General features: G+C 36.4%; 1 protein-coding gene across 3 annotated transcripts in view; it reads right to left on the reverse strand.

Annotated features, from left to right (window-relative positions):
• Nucleotides 1–18,958, reverse strand: part of RBPJ (recombination signal binding protein for immunoglobulin kappa J region) — a 63,320-nt gene that overhangs the window by 23,830 nt on the left and 20,532 nt on the right. For all 3 annotated transcript variants that reach the window (XM_069014308.1, XM_069014311.1, XM_069014309.1), the window contains exons 2-3: nt 6,840–6,878; nt 3,381–3,476 (exon numbers count right to left, since the gene is read on the reverse strand). In XM_069014308.1, coding sequence (XP_068870409.1) covers nt 3,381–3,476; nt 6,840–6,878 — 135 coding nt within the window. The remainder of the gene's footprint in view (nt 1–3,380; nt 3,477–6,839; nt 6,879–18,958) is intronic.

Raw genomic sequence — 18,958 nt, forward strand, 5'->3', positions numbered from 1 at the left:
TTTGTGAAGTACAAGGCTAGTAAGAAGGATCGACTCAAAAAAGTGAACTCCTTTCATTCCTGTTAAAAGTATTGAAAACTCTCAAACTTACCTAGAAAGTCTGCATCCATGCACCTGGAATAGTGTTATTGGTATGCCTATTTAGACCAGACCACACTACATGAGATCTGCACCATCTACAGTGAGTCTTTAATGGAGTATTTCACCATCTAGTAACCCTCATCAAAACACTAACAGGTAGTTACCGTGCTAACCTTTTAATTATGACATGCAAAGTTTGTTAATGGCAAGTATTTTCCACAACCTTGCGACAAGTAAGACTTAAATAAAGACTGGAACAAGAGGTGGAATTTCAGCTATGTTTTTGTTTTTGTTTTTTTTTAAGTTCTATGTTTACTTGCAAGAGATGTCAAATTTAAGAAAGAATTTCTTTTGTAACTTGAATTCCTAGCTACAAAAGTAATGCAAATTAAGTAATTCTTTAAGGTTCAAAAATTAACCAGAGTATATCTATGCCATAATGAAGTCCCATGGAAAACAGGAAGTTTCTCCATAAAAATTGGTATGAAATACGTTTCTTTCTATAAAAAAGATGTATGCAAACCAACTCACTTCAGAAATGGCAGTGAATGTAAAAATGATGAAAACTTGACTGTCCAGTTGCATAAAGCAGCATTAAAACTTTACTAATTTTGCTTACTCCAGAAGAAGAAATGAAGAAATAAAGGCCACAACCTGCTATAAACATAGTAGAAACAATTTAGAAATTTAAAAAAAAAAAAAAAAAAAAAAAAAAAAAAAAAAAAAAAAAAAAAAAAAAAAAAAGAGGAATACAATAATTCATCCTTCAGTTTTAGTAAGTACCTTAGGCCACACATGGATCCAAGGATTTAATAACTGGTACCTTCCTTTATGCTGATAAGCACAGGACATCATTACTGATGCTGACAGTCTGGGAACTAGCAGAACAGTATCAGAGGCAGTCTACATGGTATGTTAAAGCTTAAGAAAAACTAAAATATTTAAACTGAAAAAACGAAACCTTCGTATGTACAGGACAAGAGGGAACAGGCAGAAACTAATGCACAGAAGTTCCACTTGAACACAAGGAAGGACTTTTTTACTGTGCAGTGACCACACACACAACAGGTTGACCAGAGAGGTTGTGGAATCTCCCTCACTGGAGACATTTAAGAACCATCTGGCTGTCATGTGCTCTACATTGGACCAGATGTCCCCCTGTGGCCCCTTCCAACCTGACCAATTTGGTGACTGATTCCACACTTTCATTTCATACCCATACCACAACAGCAATCATTTCAGCATCATACTATTTGATAACCAACAACCAACTATTTTCACTACTGATCTTCTTTTCCAAGCTCTGAAGTTCTTTACAGTCATTTGACATGCTTCCATTCTTAAAGAGGTGAATCTGAGATACCCTGCATGAACAAATGCAGCTGTGCTAAGACACTGAACTGCACCTCAAAAAGTGTGGTAAAAGAATGCCTAACTCCAGTTATCAAGCAGTTTACCAAACATTACTGCTGCTTAGGTAAGATATGTGCCACAGTAAAGCACCAGGTGAAGTATACACATATATTGAATTCAACAGGATTTTATGGCAATACTATGAAATGCACACAGGAGCTTTCAGAAACCATCACCAAATAACAATTTGAAGCTTTGCTCTGGATTACTGAGAACACTTCTGCAAGTTTTCCAAGCAGTAATGAAACTTTTAATAATCAAAATGACATACTTTATCTTTTTATATTCTCATTTTGATGCAATTTATCCTCCAGAATAATGATACACAGGACAGCTTTGCAAAATGTTCCTTATGAACTGCTCTGGCCTCAGAAGAACAAAGTCACAGGTACACTGTTTAGAAAGTCACTCTCTTATCTGCAGGCACACCCCTCATTTTTAGGGAGTAATATACTTTACTCATCTGCAGTGATGAGTTAACTATGCAACTCTTGAAAGACAATCTTGAAAGACAAGATAACAATCAGAGGTTTCTATAGTGTCATGATAAATCTTTTTGGCTCTCGAGCTGCCGCCAAGGGTTACAGTTATCATTTACTGCTATATGGCCTGGCATTGCAACCCTTTTGCATTTAAACACGGCAGAGAGCAAGAGGGCTGAACACTTATACAGCAAATGCACTAGTCTGCTTCTGTGCCCTTCCTCCTTCACTGACTTCCCAATTGACTCATATCAAGAATTTCAGGAACATCTAAAAAGCACTTTGAGTAAACAATTCCATGGACATGCAGAACCTGCACACTGTCCAAAAGAAAGGATCTGAGAAAGACAGGTACTCAGTCACAAAATATTGGAAAACAGTTCAAAATATAGTCTGTACCTCTAATTTACAGACATCAGAAACTGTGACTGAGATAGGTAACAACTGAGAAATCTGCAGGTTTAATTATAACATTTGTTATGTTTCTAACTGTTTCTAACTGTTCTAAGGCTGTTTTCTAACAGCCTTATACATAAATATCTTAAATCTCTAATCTCAAAGCTATAAAAACAAAATGATGCAACAGGACTTACATAACAGTGGTAAAAGAAAGGTTAAAAAAAGTCATTTATGTGCTGAGCATGTGGTCTTTTTGTGGTGAACAAATATTAGTAATACAAAACCTAACCAAATACTGCACTATTCTAGTGAAATGTCAGGTAGAAAAGCATAGCTTAAAATTAAAGAATGCTGTATTACATCACAGGAGGTCTAGAAACCTGCATATGAAGGAGCATCCTAATTGCTTCTACTAGTTATGCAATACAAACATCACACAGAGAAGACTGCAAGAGAAGACTGCAGGAAAAGCACCTTTGCCTAAAAAGCATTCATTCTCACATATTTCTCCAGATTCTGTCCCTTAGAAAAGTACCTATAATTGTAACATGTACTGTATTGATTTTTGCAAGGGAATATTTATCATAAATACAGCCATGACTGACCTATCATTCTTTTTAAACCTTTTACAGATGTGATTCAGAAAATTATCTTACTGAGGCTAACAATTTCCCTTCCATACTAATTTGAAATTATTCAAGCAAAAACTCCTCTACAAGTATTCACGTTGATCACTTCATTTACTCCAAAATTAAAATGGAAGGTTTAAAATGAGAGCGATTTTAGTTCAATGGAAGAAAAGCTTTGCCCACAGATAGGGAGTCTCTTGGTAGAAACAGGCATCACTTCATTGTAGCACTTGTTACATAATTAAAAGATTTAGGAGGAAGCATTTTGTTCTTCAGACTACAGGGCAATCTGAGGAATTCTATGAAGTGCTGTGCACCCAACTAGTTTCCCTAGTTCCCAGCTGTAGAAAGACTTCAGTACAACAAAAAAACTTACCTTTTTTCATTCCCATATGATTTCTGCGCAACTTTTGCATGGAGTATTAGCACTGTTTGGTCACCTCGCTCCTTCAGGTAATTTCGCATTGCTTCCCTAAAAATCAAAATACAATATAAACTTTGAAAGTTCTTTTGGTTTTGTTTATAACAAAACAAAGACAGCTTTAGGTAAAAAACCCCAGGACCTGAAATTCCAAAAAGGCCACCATTAACAGAGTCAAGATGTGTTTGCTACTGTTTAAGACAATTGTACAGGAAAAAGAAATAACTATCTTGCATGAAACTAGTAATAAGGGGTCTGCGATCATTTACAATTACTACATTTTCTAGAAGAAAAAGATGCTTGTGATGTAAAATCATATCAATGCCAATAACTACACCATGTTTAAAGCCCTATTTCATTAAGCACCATGCCATCAGTATGAGTAGAACACATTTTATTAGTTAAGTATTTTCTTCATTACCAATTTAGTATCTCATGATAATGACAAACTGTTTAAGCTTTTAAGCATATGAGTGCAAAGTTTATATACAAGTTTTCTTTCAGTTTTGAAGATACTAAGAAAACGTTAAATTCTTAAGCACATTGTTTCACCTAGTCTTTTGAAGAAAACACCTACTTCCTGTATACCATCAGGTAAAAAAAAAATAGTTTTTAAATATGTTTTATTGTTCATCACTGTAATTACAGATGAATGCTGTAATTACCTCAAACACACGAACAACAATTCCTTGAGAGAAGTGAGAGAACAGTAACACCCAGTCACTCTTCTGTATAATAATCTAACTGTTCATTAAGCAGCCTGCCAAATTCAACACCCTAGGGATCAGCTGTGCCAGAGTGCTGGCAGGAACACAAGTTCCTGAAGGAGCATTTGTGGGTTGAATGCCCACCAATGCACTCATCTTCAAAGTCATCTAACAGAGAAATAAATTATGAATTTATCAGGAATTTATATGAAAAGATACAACCCTACATAAGAAGGATTTCTCGTTTGGTTGTTTGGATTTTTGTCGTTTTTTCTGTGAACTGGGCCAACTATTGAATTCCCTTAGGACAGATCTAGAAAACCGAACATTTCTAGTGAAAAAAATATGGAAGATAAAAAGCAGTATTTTATTGACTACACCTTTTCCAAAAGAAATCCCCACACACAGTTTCACAGAGAAAAGCAAGTAGATTGAGCCAGGGTTGGATTAGACAACAACAACTCAGCTTTGCTAATGATGTTCTGCAAATTCTTGTGTTTGTCATGCCTGCATAAGACATGATTAATATCTAGTGATTAGTCTGCCGATTTTCTGTGTAAATAGCAGCATGTAAGAACAGAGAATAGATTTGAATTGCTGTTTTAAATTTGGACTAACTTGATCTATTTACATTTGATATTGGTAAAACTGATGTTTATCCATGAAAGTACAGCTGGAAGAACTGTCTCAAAGCCCACAGACTTACTTATTTACAGCCATTGTTTAAGAATATATTTTAAACCCCAAAACATAATTCGCTGTGAAATTATTATTATACATTTCATTATGATATATATTAGCTGCATTTAAGTTGTTTAAAAACTTTTAATCTGACAATTTGAAATATTATATTAAGAGCACTATCACACTACATTAAAAACATCTGTCATACTAAAAACTTTTGACTTGACTACTATTAAAAAAACTACTCAAACCCAGCAACCCACACAGAAAACTGCTCGGTGCTATCTAATCTTTATTTAGCATTGCATGAGGAAGAAAATTTGTATTCTCAACTGGTCTGTTTCTACAGTGGATTTGTAAAATCCAAGCTCCTGCAAGAACTAGTGATGTTCTCCCTCCAATCCCTCCCACTGATATCTTACATGATGTTTTTCATTATTCAATCTTAAAACTCTTATGAAGCTAGTACTATTATAGTTTACATCTAAAACAGCTAGCATAGTATGAACAGAGTAGTGTTGTTCTGCTGGAGCTTGCATGACAATGAACAGATTATTAGTCAAACCAGACTGCCTGTAAACAAAAAATCCACAGCAATTTTCCAATAACTGCACTAAATGCTTTTAAGGGTTTACAGATACATTTTCAGCACTATACAAACAAATAAATCTTAAAAATTTGTGTGACAGTTGTTCAGTTTCAGTAGTTTACTCTTCAGAGGAAAGTTAGGTTGGTTGTTTCCAGCCTCTATCATCACAGGAAAGGTTTTCAAACTGCTGCTTTGAAGGATGGCTGGCATTTCTCACATGCCTACCCTGTATTGAGGAAAGATCAACTAGCATACCTAGTAGCTAAAATCCTGCATATGAAATTTAGAGTAACTACAGTAAATAGAAAACTTAGTTAAAACCTCTCACTGCAGTCTTTTTTTTTACTGTTGTTGTTGCTCTTTTTAAATCACAGAAGATACATTCTATTTTTGTTCTTTTATTTTAAATCAAAGAAGAAAAATTCTATGAGTAACTTCAGGTGTTACTACTCAAGAAGAAAGCAGCTCATTACTTAAAACACAGCATCTTCAAATATCCCTGAAGGCTGGCAGGCCAACAAGAAACTGCCACGTTTGTTAATTACTTTTAAGTCAGTACGGATCAAGTTCGTATTGAAAAGAAGTTTAATGATGACAAGCTAACCTAAAACTTATCTAGAAATGCACTGAGACAGATATTCACAACACAAAATATAAATGCTCCCCCCAATCATGTGCTAACATAAGGTATCATTTCATTCAAAACAGAGACTGTCAGGGTGACAAGGGGCTTCCTCTATCACCACACAAAACTATAAAATAAATGGCACATCCTTTTTTGCTTTCAAGCAAACAGTGGATTTTATAGCCAGGAGCTAATTATAATCGGCACAGTTTGTGGCACAGAGTAATAAATATTTGCATAGACTCTGTTACAGTAATGTGAAAAAAGAAGGTGACCACTTAACAGTTTCTGGTATAAATACATCCCAGGCAGGCCAAAAGCAAATCAAGCACTGTACTTCAGTCACTCTAAACACTTTCCAGAATGGATTGACTTGATAGCTCTATTTAATACTCTGATTGTTTGGTTTTCACCAAAAAATTGGTTCAGATCACTCCTTGATAGCATCGTGTTCAATTCTGGCAGCAAAAAGTGTTACTTTGCATGACCTCACAAGACATTTTTACTCAAGAAACAAATCGGCTCATTCCTGAAGATTTAAAAATAAGCAGATCCACATTGTACTGAATAATCTACAATAACTGATACATGAAGTCAACACCATTTCTAAAAATGCATTTTGAGTTTCATATTAAAAATAAGCCACTCTTGCAAATTGTACTTCTGGCTGCTGACTGCACATATAATTGAAAAACTTTGATATTAAAAATTCTAGGGTTATCAACCCATAAATTTTTAACTTAATTTTTCTGAGAATGAAAAGGGTAACTTCAGAAAACTGTTAAATACAGAGTTTCTTTAATGCTTACCTTGTGAGCCGTTTTGGTTGAGGTCGCTCTCCAAATTTCCTGAAAAAAGAAGTAGTTGCTAATTTAAAACAAAAGTGTTTAGTCATAACTTTACAATGAGATACTATCCTAATTTCAGAATTTTTGAAATTTTATTAGAATTTGATGTATTTTCTTTGTAATTTCCCTAGAGACGATCACTATTAAAATATTAACCACCTCCTTGCAACAGCTTTTCCCACAATGGTAGAGGCTTTTTTTTTATTTGAACACTAGGTAACTTTCTTTGTTGAAGTCACATTTGCTCTCAGTCATTTTTGAAAAGTTCAGACACCACAAGAATGTAAAGAAGCAGAAGACCTTTGCCATAAAATTGACCAGCAGTGCCAACAACAAGCAGTTACTATAAACATACAGAAATTAACAGACAGATCTGTGTTGACAAATCCGTGAATGCTTTCCATCAGGACAATTTCTCAAAAATCTGTTTTTCCTTCATGACTTCTTACAAAAAGGATGACAGCGTTTTCATACATGCCAGTACAGAATTACAGGAAAAATCTCTCCTATGGAATGCAGCCAAGCTTGATCCATAAACAGCCTGCTATACACTCAATGTTTTTTCGCCATAAAGTGTTTTGAGACAGCTGAACTTCTTTCAGTGCTTCAACACCATTCTTGAGAGAGAGAACACTCTTTACACTAACAAGGTTAAGACTTTCCACTAAAGTCTTTATTTACTTAAGACATCAAATTAACACACGGCAGATACACGTTCATTACCAAAAACGTCCTTAGATTAAACCAAAATGGTCAGGTAAAAGATCTGAAAAAAGGAAGGCTGAACCCAGCAATGTACATCTGCTAAGCCTGGTGAGGAAGTATGACCACAAGTTAAAACAATGACAAAGACAGGGGGGAAAAAAACCCCAAGAAACCCAAAACACAAAACAAAAGTGTAACAAAAAGTCAGGCTTAGCTTAACACCTTTCTGTCTAAAAATAAAGAGGCATAAGAGACTGTGCTTTTGCTGCCAGCATTCGTAAATATTTCTATGACTTGCCAAACTAATTTTATAGGTGGGCATAACTTTCCCTTTGTGGTTCCTGGATAGGGAAAAGAACCCTTTCCTACTATTGTCCTACAACAGTATTGGAGGCTCCCTAGGACAAGAATTTGATCATTAAGTGATATGACAAGAAATTCCCCTGTTCATGCAATAGATGTCTCCTGGACTCTTCAGCAACTGGTGGTGGAATGATTTCATACATTCCAATTTAATTTCAGTAATCCTAGAAATGTACAAATATGTCACTATTACCATTTATAAAGTTGAGCAAAACAGCACTCTCCTGACAAGGCAGTGACAACATTCAGCAAGTTTTAAAGTTATTTTTCAAGACTTGAGAAATAAGTCTTCTAAAATACTGGCAGTCCACTCTACATAGAGGAATTGAATAAATGACATGAAGCCAAATTTCTTTTCAACTTAAACAATGAAATAAAAATTTATTTTTCCAACCAGATTTAAGTTCCCTTCATGTTTTACTTTGTTGTTGTTACTATACTGTTCACTTCTCTGACTTTATTTTAATTTTAAATGAAACAATGAAACCAGAATTCTTGCTGTGAGATTTGGTTTTATGTATTTTAAATTTTGAGGTCTATTGGACACAAACTTCATTTATATTTTTCTCTGTGGTATGCATCACTGTACTGTCAAATCTGTAATGCAGAAAAAGTAACTAGAAAACCCAAACAGCTTTGCAGTTTGGCAGCTAGAGAGTTACATCCAAAGCCTTTCTGCTTCTAACACTTATCTTCTCAGGATCTGCCTAGCTTGATGTCCTGAGCACACCCTGTGCCTCCAATTTTCCCTGGATAACTGTATGAGTAGGTGTGTAGTTGCTGTCCTCCCCAGTAGACCCAAGATCATCCTATTTGACAGAGGGTTCGACTGTGACTCTCTGACTAGACAACAGATTACCTTTAAGCAATACTCTACAAACAACATCCCTATGGATTAGCTCCCTGCTTTTGAGCAGAACTACTGCCTTTGTTTCAATCCCTCTGCACATTTCAATTCACCACAGAAAAAATTAAGAGATGCTTATCTTGGAGCAAAGAAGGCATTATGCACACAACGCTTACTTGTACTGTGGCAAACAGATCCAATCCAAGATGAGGACCCTAGTACACCAGAAACTGCATTAACACCAAAAAACCCTTAGAGACAAAACCTCACACTGCCCTACAGCAATGCACACCCTTGCAGAACTCTTGAGTGCAGCAGATACACCTGCACTTAATTGCTAAGAAGAGTTTTATTAACAAGAGATCTACACAACACAGCTGCAATTAGTGAAAGAAATAAATTCCATCTTTTCCTTTAGTCAAATCCTGAACATACAACACAGGAGAAAAGTACCAAAATCCCCATTCTTCAGAATCAGAGCTAAAGCACTAAGTCACTCTGGAGAGGCACAGGGCAAACTCTGATCTGACGCTCAGTGCAATACCTCTCTAACTCATATACCAGCTTCTCCCCCCACACACACACACAAAATGAAGTTATTTATGTCACTGTAATCAACTTGTGAACACATAAATGCTACCATTAGCAACATGAACCTTTCAAAGAGATGATGCAAATTGGGTAAACCTTTTATTATTCTTTCAATATACATTAGAGAGAGGTAGAATAGGAGGAAATTGCATCTTGTTATTTATTCTAAGTCTCATTTTAACTGTTTCTAAATTAAATTCAGCTACTTTGCCTCAATAATGTTATCTTGACAGATGACTGATAGTTATGTACCCTAGCCATAGTGTCAATGAACAGCATTTTCCTGCATCATTACAAAATCATTTCAAATATTCCACAAATATCCACCTCCCTAGCTCAACAGCAATAGTCAAAGAAGTTAGAATTCAAAATTATTAAGAATGAAATAGGAAACAGAAACATGACCATGTCATGGCATTATTCTGCCACACCCTCACAATTCTGAAAACTTGCAGCAGCAGAAAAAAAGTTATCTCAGAGTAATAAAAGCACGAAAGTCAGCATGAATAATTAATAGTTTCTGTATGCAATTGGCTAAAACTCCAGCCTTCAGTGAGAGTGAGAGCACAAGAAAAAAGTGACAAACAGATGCAAAGACCCAAGAGACTGATAAAAGATATGCAAAATGTGGAAAGTAGACGGTCATTCTCTCCTGTCTCACAGGAACTGGGAAATAAATCCGTATCAAAAATTTAATTTTGGATTTTTTTTTTTCTTGCTCTACAAAGTTGTGAAACATATTTCTAGAGAATATTGCGGAGGCTGAAAGCAGAAGTCTGATACAGAACTCAATTAGATTCTATTAAGTATAATGACCTTTTTTTACAAACTTGTTCTCGGGAAAACCTAAACTATGTTCTACCAGCAGCAAAGAAAATAGCATGAGTTAAAAAAACCCAAACCAGTCTACATTTACCCTGTCTTTCATATTCTTTCCTTACTCATCCATTAGTGATGCCTAGCAGGCATGAACCAGTACATATGCTCCTAAGAACCAGATATATTCCAAAGCAGCAACTGCATTCAGGATGCCAGATTTTCAGTCACACTACAAAACTCAAATATACAAACAAGACACAAAAATTCTAAAAAAAAGTATCGCGGGTGTTTTGTTTAATGGTTCATCTGGTTTACTTTTTCCGTATGTTTGCAAACTGATGTAGAGATGTGTATTGACAATACAACCTGAAGGACAGGAAGTATCAGCAACTATTACTACACAGAAGAAAAGAATCTTTTAAATTTTTCTGATGTTAAGACAGATGAAAATGCAAGAAACATATTATATCTATGGTTCTGTTCTAAATGACATCCTTTGCACAAGCTGTGATTGTTGCTATTTCAAACTTTCATATTTGACTGGCATGTTGAAAAATGAGCCAGTTCAGACATTACAAGGTTACCTGTCAGCTATGACAGAGACTGCAACACTTTTCTTGTGTCAGTTTTCACTGGATTTCACTGTTCTGGAATTTCTTTTTATATTCAGTATTTCTATTTCTCCTTTCTTTCATCTTGAAAATATGCAGGTTGATGAATAACAAATATGTACAAGCAAGGAAACTAAAAATGTATCATAGTTCTATTCTTACAGCGGTTATTAGACAAGATAAATATATATAATTTGAAGTCTTAATTACAGGTTATATATCATTATATCTAAATGCTCCCCAAGTTCCTTAAATTTCCTGGGTTTTTAAAATTTTACTATCCAAGACTAAGTGCTCTTTCAGGTGTCCTGTATTGGGATTCTAGACATTCAATCAAGTTGCTATTTCATTCACATCAGTTCAAGCTGTGCTCCATTAGTATTCCCTAACACACCGTACTAGAAACATGAGTGAGAGCATTAGCCACACCATAATCACTTGCTATTGGAGCAAGTTATACTTGTCCTAATAATTCTTTTCCCAGTCCTGGTTTGTTTTTTCCAACCACCAGTTAGTATTCTATTATTTCCTGTGTTTTGACTTCTGATGCTTTGCATAAATTAATTTCACTCCCACATTTTGCACTGTAGGTCTAACTCTTTCTTCAACATCATGTTCCAAATCATTCTTTTCAAGTCCATACTTTTCATTTAGCAAGTCCCAGTTCACAAATTAAAATTCTTTTGCCCATTCACAGAAATGGAAGGGAACATAGTCTTTCCCCTTTTATCTCTTTACTGCCCTTCAAGTAAGTATGGAAGTTAACAAGTGAACTACCACTAATCTTATCAGTACAGTAGATAGTTTTACTCAAACTTTCAATATTCTCAGGTTAGGTAAACACATGGCACAATACACAGGATAAGTTTCAAATGTTTTCAGACAATACAGAATGTGAAATCCTATTTGGAATTCCTAGCTCAGATACAATATGTACTATAAATTTCTATGGCTGCAGGAATACGAATTTTCACTGTTTTCAGCATCAGGAGCACAAAGACATACACAAAGAAAATCTATCAGTAGTTGTATGCCTTTACTCACGTATGCCAAACTTTTTTGTTGTTGTCGTTATACAGTCTTATTTTCTGGACATAACTGTTTAGCTGAATTTTTTTATTCAGTGGTTCTATGTGTCAAGTCAACTTTGGATGGAAAAATAAACAAATGAATATTAACCAAAACAGCTCTGCCATTTTCAAGAAAAAGAATTATGAAAAAAAATCTCTACAAAAAATCACATGCTATCCTATCTTCAACTCTGACTGAAGATCTATAGTCACTGAACAGCTCTAGCATCCTCCTGCCTGGAATAGAAACTTCAAATTTTTCCGGTACTGGTCTTCAGCCACAAAAATCCTTTTAACAGCCCCTGAGAAAGATCATTCACCATTATGTACTGAGCACAGAAGCCTTAAAAAAAATTTCCACAACATACAAACAGAGACAAACTTCAGCAATTAGGTATTCTATCTTCACTTGGCCTATGGACTGACACAGTTTTTGGCATCTAGTCAGAATAGCACGGATCTTTCTGTAAATGGTCTCCAGAAAAGCAAAAAGCAAAAGGGAGTTGTCGAATTTGATTACAGCAGAAACAACAGCTGAGCAGAAAGTGAGCGTGTTGGAGAGGCCAACATGGGGGAGCAGCAGAAAGCACAGACTAGGAATGGGAAGATATGAGCTGCAAACTAAGACTTGCTAAATGAAAAACATGGACCTGAGACCACTTTGGGAAATGGGGTACCAGAAAAATCTGTGGCAAGGCAAAACATTCAAATTTAACTCCAGAATATACAAAACATAATAAAAATACACTATGGTTACTGTTTTCTGTGTCGATTTTTTTGTGACAGAAGTTTCCCTGGTGTCTTAAAAATTTCAACACTGAAAATAAAAACAAATACTTTCCTTACCCCGAAGAATCCTAAAGCATACTATCCAAAACCAGCCTGCCCAGAAAGCTGGTAGATGCCCCATCATTGGAAACATTCACTGGACAAGGTTCTGAGCAACCTGATCTAACTGAAGACATCCCTGTTCATTGCAGGGTATTTGGACTCCATGACCTTTAGAGGTTCCTTTCAAAACAAATATCCATGTGTTGAGATCTCTATTTCCTTTCTGCCTTACTCAACTGTGAAGAGATCATGTGGTGCTTAGTTGCCCACAGGCAACTAAACCATACAGATGCGTATTTCCCTCTCACAATCAGACCAATTAAGAGAAAAGCATGAATAAAGAGCAAGAAAACTTGTATGTTGAGATAATAAAATTGTTTAGCATACAAAGGAGAAGTGGAAGTAGAGAAAAACAAAGTGAAACGGGCCACTCACCACCACCCATGACTGATACCAAGCCACTTCCTAAGCAAAAGCTGGGTAACCTTTCTAAATCCCATCCCCCTCCAGTTTATTGCTGAGCACGACATTATAAGGCATGGAGTATCTCTCTAGCTTGCTTGGGTCACCGGCCTGGTTGTATCCCTTGCAGCATCTTGTACCCCCCTCAATCACTGTGGGGGGACAGACATTGGGCAGAGTGAGAAAGAGAGAAGGCCTTGATGCTCTGCGAACACTATTCAGCAGGAGCTAAAATATCAGTGTGTTATCAACACTGTTCCAGTCACGAAGAACACAGCACCATAACAGCTGCTATGAAGAAAACTAACTCTGTGCCAGCCAGACTCTGTGCCAGTACAATGAGAAATGAAAAATGGATGCTTTCTGCATGGGAAACAAATGTCAGATTTTAAAAAGACACAGAGTACCTGTTCATTGGAAAAGTTTTACCCCCAAACATCTGACTGCCAGATCAACTGGACCTATATGCTGGTGCTTTTGACTGATGCAGCAAAGGCCTAACGTAATTCCTGAACAGCAAACTCAATTCTTTATTAGTCCTGTTATATCACAGTACATATCACAGTATTCGCTGCAGAACACGTTAGAAGAACTCTTTCACAGGCTACAAGAGATGACTGTAATACCTCAGTATGGATTTTGGAAACAATTCCCAGGTAAGTGTCACAAAGAAACTGCCCTGGAAGGAAGTTACCTCACACTGTTCAGTTCAATGGTTTCAGTTCTGTCTCCCAGCGCACAAATGTCTCAATGTTGTAATAAATAAGATATGGCAGTCACTATTTTACAGCAGTATAAGACCCAGAGTATTAAAACATAGAAATTAAATACAGAATAGAGTGATTAAGTAAAGTTTTTACTTCCTCAGAGGAGATCCAAGGGAAACAATGCTTGAAACAGGAGGAGTCTAATAAAAAACTCCAGATTTTTATATAGTCTTTGGCAACATCTGAAAATACATTATGCAATTCAAAAAGAAAGAATGTAAGAAAATCCACTTCTTCTCTCCAACAATATGAAGTGACAATGAAGTTTGGTGAGAGGCTCAAGTTAGGTCCTAACATTTCTAATACCTATCAAATAGATGGTATCCCACAAGCCATATGGAATGGGATTGGGGAAGAAGAAATACTGCCATTTCAACTACTCTAAGTGTATTTCAGGCAGGAGTGCAGCAAAAGAAATTCCTGTGCCTTACTTAACTCCAGTTCTAAGAACAGTCAACTGACAGATGCAACCTTTTCCTAGACCTCTTGCAATGCCATGTAACTTGCGAACGAATGAGAAGAGTTTGTGGCTCAACAGTCAGACAAAAGCCTTTTAAAGAAAGGAGTGATAAGAGAAGTAATTTACACGTATTTTTTATCATTCTCTCTCTGCTTTAAAATAACTATGATAAATCTGGAAAGCTAGAAAGTCTGTCAAATGTTCATTCAGCCCTTAGCACCAGATAACCAGACCCTCGTTATAACAGGCTCTATTACTTTCTACCATGAGAAATGAAAATACTTTTCAAAGAATTAACTTCAAGTTGCTCTGTGATCTGTTACCACGAACTCACTACACTACAAGCTCACCAGCACGGGATGACAAGGGTTTACTTGGCCTACTGAGGCTATCTAAGATCCAAGAAAGTGAAATACTCAGGTTTCCATTCAAAGTTTGAGGATCAGTATAAAGGTACTCATTTTCAGCCACTAACAGAGACATTGAGAAAAGCTAAAAGAGATGGATTTAAATAGCCTGCTGGGACTTTATTTTCTCTTCTTCTTTTAACTGTCTATCCTCTGCCCACTTCCAGCTTCAATTTGCTTACCACAGGCCAATCAGTGAAGAATTGAAGAAGCACAGAGGAAAGTTCGTATTTGTGGACTTTAAACATGCTTGAAATTATCAAAGCCAACATACACAACAGTGCCCACGTACAGGACACACTGATAAATTCTCAGGAGCGATCCCTTAATCTGGCATTTGCTAGAAACGCTTCATTCAGATTGAATAGCATACTACAACCTACATGGTAAGACTCAGCCACTCCACATCAGACTTGTTTCAGTTTTGCGGATTTCTACATTTAGGGTAACATGTTACATCAACTGCAAAAGCAGGTGTACATTTTAAAACACAGGATATGCTGTTAATGTAGCTATACTTTCCTGTGCACAGATTTCGGTGAAGACAAGATGCGAATACAGAAAATATTTCTGGGCATTCACCTACACAACCATAGTCTATTACAAATATTTTAGAACACAACTCCCAAGAGAAATGATCATCTGTCACTAGAAAACATTTTCTCATCTGGTGGTTTCACAGACCCGAAGAGAATTCCTACATATTAAAAAAAAGGGCCATTTACGATCCAGCATGAGCTGGCATATAAAAACCACCACATTTCACACAGAGACTGGATTCACATCACTTTAAACATATTTCCTGCTGGAGATTGATTTGACTGCTGGATTTGATTTCTGTAAGTGCACCTTATTCCACACTGATATCCTTTATTTTTAAATGAATCTGAAAATAGTGCACTGCTATGATCTGTTCAATGCTAAAAATGCAGAGCTCAAAAAAGTGATGATCTACAGGTCTCACACATGATTAAAAAGTCAAAACACCTCAAGGACACAATTTCTAAGAGACTGATGCAAAAGACATATAATTGTATAGAAGAATTCAGTTAACATGGAAGTAAACACAAACAATTAACTATGCTCAAACAGAACATTTCACACTGATCTTTTCCATGGATGAGATATTAAATAAATGAACTATACCAATGGCTAAAACAAAGCCTTTGGAAGGAGAATTTTATCTTCTCCAAAACAAAAATTGGTTCAATATACACAACTCTGATTATGGAAAACAGAAACAGTTGTACTACCAGTAACATCCAGCACTAAACAACCACCACAATGGAAACACAAACTAAAGAACTAAAATAAACAAGCTTATATTGTCAAAAGAAAGGACAGATGATGAAGTAATTCTTATTCACTCTATACTCCACAGCCTACAACTGCACACAACCTTCATTCTTCACAAAGTTCTGAGCATATCAATGTTTCTCAGGCAACTCCCCCTCCATGTCCCACAAGTATTTTGGTTTTTTGCCCTCCACTGATTTTTGTAGGTTGTTGTAACTTAATGCCATACAGTCGAATGTGACCCAGCATACCCTGTGTTCCTAACTATCTGCAGAGCATCACAGAGTAAGGAGTCTTTAAATCCTTAGACTACTCATACCCTAAACACTGTGGTCTTGTTTTTCTATAATATCACACAGCTGAGGTACAGAAATTGCTAAAGAAAACAACACCTATCTCCCCCCTGTTCCTCCCTCCAGACACAACCATGTTCATAAGCATGATCCACCCGAGGCTGATGAAGTCAACAAACTGACTTACAACTTCCAGCTCACCCATCACAGGCGGGTTCATCCTTCAGGAAGAACACACGCACTGACAGAGTCACATGCAGTCATCAGCTCACTCTCACGTTTCTGCCTACCAGCAGCACTTCAGCCCTGATACTCATTAGGGTGTCTACCATAACAAATATTGCTATAAGGACTTTGTCCTGAAGGTTAGAGTTGAATTAAAAGCTAACCCATTTTAAAAAATAAATACAGTTTTCATATTCACATACAAAGAACCAATCTCAGCCAACTTGCTTGAAACACTACTGACACTATGAACCCTCTTTCTTATCCATCCTACAAAAGGAGGTAAAATTAATTAAAACGTCACCAATCAAGAATGTCTAACGGACGTGAACAATGGATTTCTACTACTTCTAAAGTCCCTTTCTCCTCTGTAAAGAGTGACTGATGGGTGGTCCAACTGCATTGTGACTCTTTGGAAGTAGGGGGCACAGCAGCCCCTGAAATCACAAAACCAGAAAGTTTTTGATCAATACACAAAACATTCCCCCTCTTCAACAACAAGACCCACCTGCTCCAGGGTGAATGCCACCAACTTTGCACGATCAACATCTTTGTACTGCATGATTCTGCACTGCCCCTGATTACACTTAAAGAATTTAAGTCCTCCAAAACAGAGTATGTTACGTGCTTGAAACAACTCTTCCACTCTACAGCACTGTACACGCTTTTGGCACTATATCAAATAATACTGACAAAAATACAATAGAAAAAGCTCTGCTTCACTCAGTCACGCCCTCTCACTGCAAGCCACTGGTTCAATTAGAAACTCCCTCTCCCTTTTCTGACCTGCTTTCATTCCCCCACATTGCTTTTATTATTGTCCTCTCTTTTCCAATCCCCATAAAATCACAGAACGACAGCTGCAATTTAAATAAAGCTTGCACTGTATCAGTAAGCAGGCTCACTTTCAAACAACTTACAGAAAGTACACAAATTCACTTCCTTCTAGCAGCCTACCTGCATTTGGAAAAAACTCCATGCAGTAATCACTATACTTGTATATGACTCCAAAAGTCACAGGTCTTGTCCAAATGACATAATTTTAATCAAGACAGCAGTCACACAACTCTGCCACACTAAGTGATGCAAGGAAGTCAGTAATGACAGCTTTATGCTATCATTAGCATGATATGACAAAGTGCCTACACATATACCTGAGGATGTGATTTCCTTACTTTTGCTTTTAGCTGTAGGTACCTGCAGCAAGAAGCTAGCAATCCAGAGATCTCAGGTATACTAAAGAACTCAAAGGATAAAGCCATCAAGATGCTGGAGTGGTGTAGAATGGAAGAAACATAATAAAACATTACTCAATTTATTACGATTCCTTTATATTCACATGCTATTACTTCTTTTTTATTAATTGCCTAATAACATTGGCTCAAATGTTTAGTGGAAACTGCAGACTTGGACACACATACATTAGCAACTGAATGAGTTATTAGCTTGAAAAACCAGTATGCCAACAGAATCCCAGTCCCTAAAACACAGTAAAATTTGGCTCAGCTATTGTAACTGCATAGGGAATGCGCTCACTAGTTTTATTTTCATCCATTCAAACAAAAAAAAGTGGATACTTAGAAAAAGGAAAACACCTGCACGTAGTACACAAAATTGACTCTTAAAGTAATGGCGATACATAAAATCAGTCTGGAGCACGATTCTACACAAAACATCCCATAGTCACACCTTTCATTGACAATGACTTTGATCAGCTTACGATTATTAGAACTCTTCTTGTCCATCTGACAGCAAATTTTCCTCAGGATCTCACCTTGCACATCACCTTTGAATACATACTTCACAAGCAAACTTGACTTTTTTTTCCTATGAAAGTGATTATATGTCCCCTACTAAACCATAATTTAAATATCAGCAAGTCCTTAAAAAACAAGCACTAATCTTTTAAGAAATTAAATTTCTAAATATGGCAAGAACAGAGCTATTGAGTACCAAACCAGCGTTTTTTAGAGTTACTATTGGCCCATAACTGCAAGTAAGATTTAGTCTGAAGAAATTTTTTTTAGAGGCATGAGGGAAAAACTACTAACTGTACTGATTATTATCTCTCTTGCCTGGTTACTTGAAAAAAATCGCAAATTAGATGTAAGAGGAAACTTTTTCAGCCACTTTCCTGCCAATATAGGAACCCAGCACTGTAGTAGAGTACCTAAGGATTTGTTCCACCTTCATTTCAGTGACTGAATGTCTGCAGTGTTCAAAGAACAGTTTCTCCTCTGTAAATATAATTTCCATCCTTCACTGGAAGATAAGCAGTGATATTCTGCGCAGAAGATAACTTTTAAAAAAGTTAATAAAACGAAGGACAAAAA

The sequence above is a fragment of the Aphelocoma coerulescens genome, chromosome 4 (assembly GCF_041296385.1).
Source record: "Aphelocoma coerulescens isolate FSJ_1873_10779 chromosome 4, UR_Acoe_1.0, whole genome shotgun sequence".
Taxonomy (NCBI): Eukaryota; Metazoa; Chordata; class Aves; order Passeriformes; family Corvidae; genus Aphelocoma; species Aphelocoma coerulescens.